Below are 6,445 nucleotides of genomic sequence, written 5' to 3' on the forward strand. Positions count from 1 at the left end.
CACTTGTGATCAGAGGCTACTTGATGCCAAAGTCACCCTCTGTTCAACAGCAGCTTCCACAGGATTTCAAGACAGTTTTTTACAGTGTTTACTTCTTGGTTGTGTGTGTCATCAGGTTGCTGCTCTGAAGTACCTGCCAACAGTTCTGCATGATGTTGAGAAAGTGTTTGATGCCAAACTCCTCAGGTAAGCTTGCCTTTTAAACACACACACACACGCGCGCGCACACACACACACACACACACACACACACACCCACACTGGCACCTCATCTTTAGTCTCATTCAGGGACACTGATTTCGAGGATATATGGGAGCTTTCAGCTCAGCTGAAGTTTTCCTCTTGGCTTTGTTCAGTGACCCCCATCCTTCTGTCCCCCGCACATTCCATCCAGGTTGAGCCCACCTTCTTTATCAGGTGATAAAAATCTCATCAAACTGACATATACACAAGGACACACACTCAAACGCACTCTGCGCCTCCTTCATGTGCCCCTGAGTAAAGAGCAAAACCCATTTGAACCTCTTCACTCAGGTTTATTCTGAGTCTCCTGACGAGCAATACGACGGACTTGGAATGGCTTGTTTAACCTCTCTTTGACCCCGCATCAAATGTACAATATACAGTTTAGCCCAGAAAATGTCTTCAGCGTATACACGTTACAAGTGGCAACACTGTAGAAATTTCAGGCAGTTGATTTGTTCTCTAGCAATTCCACAACCTAACATGGATCCATTTTTTTGGTACGGCCTTGATACTTTACCGGATGAAGATTTGAATTGATGTTCTCTTGACTGGCCACATTCTATTTCAAACACCCTCATCCTCATGATTTCTCTTTTCACCTTTCCGTGACCTGTGTGTGCTTTTGTGAGTTTGGATTATTCACATCTGCCAGCGGTGTCACAAAGGTGCTACCTTTTAACACCTGCCACAAAGACACGCACCAGCAAATACGCACATACACAGGTAGATGAGGTGATGAGGGGCAGAGCGTTTAAAAATCAGTGCACATATTATCACTTTCTGTCATATATTTTCCTTTTCTGTCTCTTCCACACACATTCACTTACCCCTATTGTCTGACTTCTTCACTTCTTTACTCACACATGCACAAACACATAGCCGAGCCATCTAAACTTGAAAGCAAGGTCCCCATTGCATTCCTGATCAGAAATGCCTCAGGCGAAGTTTCCAAACGCAAGCTGTGTGAATTACAATCACCACGCAATGAGGTAGACATCAAAGCTTTATCTCGGCCTCTGTATAGTCACATTCCTGCACCTTGTAAACTCACCTGTAGTGTGATTGGCCGGGTGGGATGAGCACAGACATCGTCACCTATGACTTGTTTTGTTTGCTCTATGTGTCCTTTGTATGTCTTTGGTCCTTTTCAGGCGGGGCATTAAAAGGATTGCTCCGGTGTTTTGAAGTGGAGTTGTATTGGGTACTCATCCATAGTCAGTGTATTACCTAAAGTTGATGGCGGTTGACATGCACCCAGTTTGGAGAAACAGACACGGGGACAGGGGCAGCAGCAAAATGTATTTTAGCCACCTAAAAGAAAGGCCCACTTGAAAAAAATCAGCATCCATTTAAGCATATGCTACCAGACTCAGTTTACAAAAACAGTAAAGATAAGTTTCATACAACAACATACAAATTTGAATAAAGTACATATCTATCTCTATCTTTCACTTTCAGTCTAGTTCCCTGTCAGGAAAATATTCTAAAGATAGCGTACACTTAAACTCAATCTTAATGCGTCTTGGGCGCATTCACACATGTACTTAGAGCTGTCCACTTGTGATCGGATCACCCAAGATGCATGTTAATGCCAGGTCTGAACAGGGCCTATGTGGGAATAGGCTGACATTTGGGGTTTTAATTAAATTCAGCTCAGATGATTAGTGGGCCTGATAAGTCTGCGCTGAGCCTCTGTGCCCCAGCGTGTCTTCGTGCCAGCTTATGCACATCAAAAGTCATGAAAACCTTTGTTGTGTTTGGAGGTGGCAGTGGTGCATTTCATTCTTTTATACCACTATTAAAAGTGCTTCTGCAACCAGTGTGGCATAATTTAAAGAGAAGGAGACAAAGTAAGAGACAGACCAAAAAATGTAGATAGAGGGGTTTGCCATGCTCTGAGCATTCAATCTTCCTAAGTGACATCAGGGCTTGCAACCAGCCTGTTTAATTATTCTAAAATTGAATTTGGGTCGGAGGATGACTCAAACCTGTGTCTTCATTAAAGCGTGTTTAGGCTTTGGCTCATTTGTTTTCCTGCTGCATACACAGATTTGCTCATGTCTACTTCCACTGTGCTATTAGTGGTTGCATATTTTATGACCTTAAAGGATAGATGTTTAAAGCTTGACTTATGAAGATGTGGTTGTGTTTTTAATCTTTATTACATACTCGGAATAACCAGAGCGAAAAATTCAAAACGTGTAAGAATTTATTGTGCCCATTTTCAAGAAAACAACCCTGTTGCTCCTCCTGTGTAAGGATCAGGCTGATTATTTATTCCGCTGCCTATTGCTTTCTCTCTGCAGTGAGCAGCTGCATGACTTTTATTCCTGCATCCCCCCTGAGAAACTCCAGAAACGGAAGGTGGCCTCCATGACTGAAATTGTCAGCAGCCAACTCTTCCAGAAACAAGGTGTGTCATTTTTTCAAGTTATAGGCCTCCGCACTGAGCTGCTAACAAATAGCGGACTTAATGGTTGTGTGAAGAACCAATCACAGATGTGCACGGTACCAAACAAATGCCAACTCATTCGGGGTGAAATCCTACCAAGCATTAGTTGCTTCTCACTTAAAGGTTGAGATCACATTAAACGGTCTATTTTACAGTGAATAATTCCAGCCCAGCAACAGGACTGAGCACACAGCTGTTCCCACTGTACTTTATGAACAGTAAGGGTGTGTTTTGCTTCAAAGGTTTAATCTTGATACAGCACATTGCATAAAAGTGTGATACAAAGTGCAAGGGTATATCCATTCCCTGTAGGGCAATCCAGTAAAGTACTCTGGATAAAAGCATTAGCCAAATGGTGAAAGGTCATACTAGTGTTTATGTATTCATGCTGTATTTGCTTTACTGATGCGCACACACACACACCAGTAAAGCAAATGGTGAAAGGTCATACTAGTGTTTATGTATTCATGCTGTATTTGCTTTACTGATGCGCACACACACACACACACACACACACACACACATTCAAGTTGATTTCACTTATATAGAAATGACTTGTCCCATCATATAACATAATGAAAGAATTTTGAATTGCGAATATTTACCCGATTTGCCTTGTTCATTTGTTTGTTGTTAGGTTTTAAAAAAATGAAGGATACACCTACTCTACCATTATGGTAGCATTCAGCATTCAAATAAAAGACGACATAGATATTTGCGAGTAGTTTGCCAAAACGATCTTTTCCTCTGGGTATTTTCTACTGAGATAAAGAAAGCAATATGGACGTTTGATGTTGATGCTGTAACAAACCATTTCAGTGCTGCTATGTTCACCTCCACTGACATTACAATCAGCGCAATGGACCCCAGTCTGATACCGCCTTATTACAATCAGCAGAGGCACCAGTTAATGTCATGGTAAATGTCAATTCAAGTCACTCTTGCTGAGATTAAACAGTCATGAGGCTAAAATAAATTCGACCTAAACATATATTTATAATCATTGGCAATATATATATATATTTGTCCTCGAGGTGTTGACATTCCCGTTCCGCCCAGACTGAAAATGTCAATGAACGTTATTGCAAGCAGAGAATGACTATGCCATTCATGCCCCAGTAGGTGATGGTGGAGAATACAGAGAAAGACAAACGTTATCTATATTAATGTCACAGGTGATTCTTCTGCCAAAAGAGAAGAAGTAAACGGCTAACGTTTCAGGCATATTTGTAAGACAGGAAGTGTTTTCAGAGTGCTGCAGTTTTCACTGTCATTAATGTGTCACTTTTCAGACCATGCCTAGTATTCTAAGTGAGTTTCACTATATTTGGCATAATTGCCAGGGACACATGTTTTTGTCTGTATCATACCTTTAAAATCCAGTACACATCAATGATAGCGCACCCCCCACCAATCTGAGTCCACCCCCTACCTCTGTTCAGCCCTATTATGTCTGTCTAATTTGCTTGTAGCGGGGTGATAAGTGGTGGTTCCCCCTGCAGAGAACCAGATGGTGATGGATAGAGTGGGCTAATGTTTTGCTGGTCTATAATACACAGTTGATAAGGGGGATAATCGGGACTCTGCAGCGCAAACTGAAGAGTTGGAAGTAGGCCGTTAGTGATTGAGGTAGACCAGAGTTGGTTCAGAAATCACTAAGTGGGACTGAGAAGGGGTACCTGCTGGGCTGGGCCAGACAGATTCAGTGACTTCATGGACATTGCAGGTTGTGTATGAGAATGAATTCATGTACACATGGAGCAAACACATTTGTATGCATTTGTATCAGAGAGACTGGTGACACTACATCCCGGCATGAGTGTATTTGTGCATTTAAGTGTTTGTGCAGTGGTGCATGCTAAATGGCTGTGTGCACTACTTTGGATGTTGTTTCTTCTCACTGTAGCAGTGGGTCCTCTCATCAGTCAGTCGCTGCCAGCCAAGTCAGTGGCCGGTCCAGGATACGGTCCTTTGGTATTGATCGTGGTTCAGATGATTGACTCCCCGGGGGCGAGGACGAGAGGCTCGGTCTCTGGCTAGCTGTCAGCACGCTCAAAGTCACACTCTGTCACCAGGAAAGGAAGGGGAGAGGGAAGAAAGCGATGAGAATAACAGGGGAGGGAGCAATGGGGATGTCAGGTAGAAAAGAGAGAGCATAATAAAGAGAAACCAAGCAGAGGAATGTAGGGTGTTGTGCCAAAATGCTACATATCAATTTTGGCAAACTAAGTCCTCGGAATTATCAGTCAATATGTCAACATTTTGGTAGCACATATTTGGTGATTACTTTTAGCTCCACTCATAGCCTGGAGTGTTTCGATATGCCAATAGCCATTTATAGAGTTTGTCATTTTTTAAATGGTGGAAGTCTCAGTTGGGAATTAACCACTTCAGATGCAAAAAATGATGAAGATGAAGTCAGGCAGAGGTAGAGGAGAGACCAAGGAGATACGAACAAACAGAGGAGGAAAGGATGGAAAAGAGATATGAGACACGAGGAGGAGATGGGAAGAATCTTTGGGAAAATAGAGACTGGTAAGACAGGAAAGAGGGACGACATGATGATTGGTAAAGGTGGGGCAGGGGCAGAGGGTAAAGGGATGGGAAAGATGGATGACAGAGGAGTAGGGAGTAAGGCTGGTTAGAAAAAGAAGAAACAAGGGATTTGAGACCGATAAAGATAGAGGAGAGAACAGGTGGATGGTGGTGGTGCCAAAAGGAAACAAAATAGCTTGGGGAGACTGCAAAATAGAAGTTTGTGAGAGAGACTGGCCTTGTTTTGCTATTAAACGGTCCAGAAGTGATTAAAGTTTTAAGGCCTGCTCACACGCAATCTATCAGCAAACCCGCATTCCCCCCTCTCTTCTCCCCCCATCCTCTGGCACTGTGCTTATTTATTTATTCGCTCTTTTATACATTGGTCTATTCCATCTCGATCTCTGCCTCACCAAATGAGCGCTGACACCCAGTCTAATTGAGATGCATTTTAGCACTGGGATGCTAATCAGAGGGCTTCTATGCCAGGGTGTCATTTGTCCGGGAGGCTGAAAAATGCAGCAGAGCTAGATCATATATTTATAATGGCTAATGGCCCCCGGTGTCCTATCACTGCTCTGCAATACATATTTAATAACCCTACCTGCCTGCCTGTCTGACTGACTGTCTGTCTCAGGTCTGCCAAGCTCGCTCACCAGGGAAAAATGTCACTGACAGTGTAGGAGAGGTTAGATGATAGAAGGGGAGGGTGTGTGTGTGTGTGTGTGTGTGTGTGTCAGTGTAAGACAAGAGATCACCATCATGTTTGACAGATTGTAAGAATGAACGATCCAAGAGATCATTATTTTTTGTGTTTTTACTATATATTCTGAATATTCATTGTCCTTTTATTGCAGATGTAAAACAACTGATTACAAAATCCATCATACAAAGCATTTGGGTGGTAATTGGATTATAAAAGTACCGACTGCAATGCAACCTCTCTGTATTTAAAATCTGGATGAAAGTTGGTATAAATGAATCGGCTCCTTTCTGAAAAAAATGTTGGTGAAATTGAGCAAAACACAGAAAATAATATGCCTTTAATAACTACCATGTATGTAAAATTGTTGTTGTTCAGTAGGAAAGCATTTGCTATTTTTGTAATGAGGTCCTGTCACATGGTCACAGGTATTTGGTTTTCTCCAATCCTTGTTTGAAATGAGTGTGTGTGTGTGTGTGTGTGTGTGTGTGTGTGTGTGTGTGTGTGTG

General features: G+C 42.4%; 1 protein-coding gene across 1 annotated transcript in view; it reads left to right on the forward strand.

The window, feature by feature from the left end:
- Positions 1 to 6,445, forward strand: part of dock2 (dedicator of cytokinesis 2) — an 88,360-nt gene that overhangs the window by 23,721 nt on the left and 58,194 nt on the right. Inside the window, exons 23-24 of the mRNA XM_031862888.1 lie at positions 116 to 186; positions 2,553 to 2,659. Coding sequence (XP_031718748.1) covers positions 116 to 186; positions 2,553 to 2,659 — 178 coding nt within the window. The remainder of the gene's footprint in view (positions 1 to 115; positions 187 to 2,552; positions 2,660 to 6,445) is intronic.

Source organism: Anarrhichthys ocellatus, unplaced genomic scaffold (assembly GCF_004355925.1).
Source record: "Anarrhichthys ocellatus isolate YVR2014 unplaced genomic scaffold, GSC_Weel_1.0 scaffold27, whole genome shotgun sequence".
In the NCBI taxonomy this organism is placed as follows: Eukaryota; Metazoa; Chordata; class Actinopteri; order Perciformes; family Anarhichadidae; genus Anarrhichthys; species Anarrhichthys ocellatus.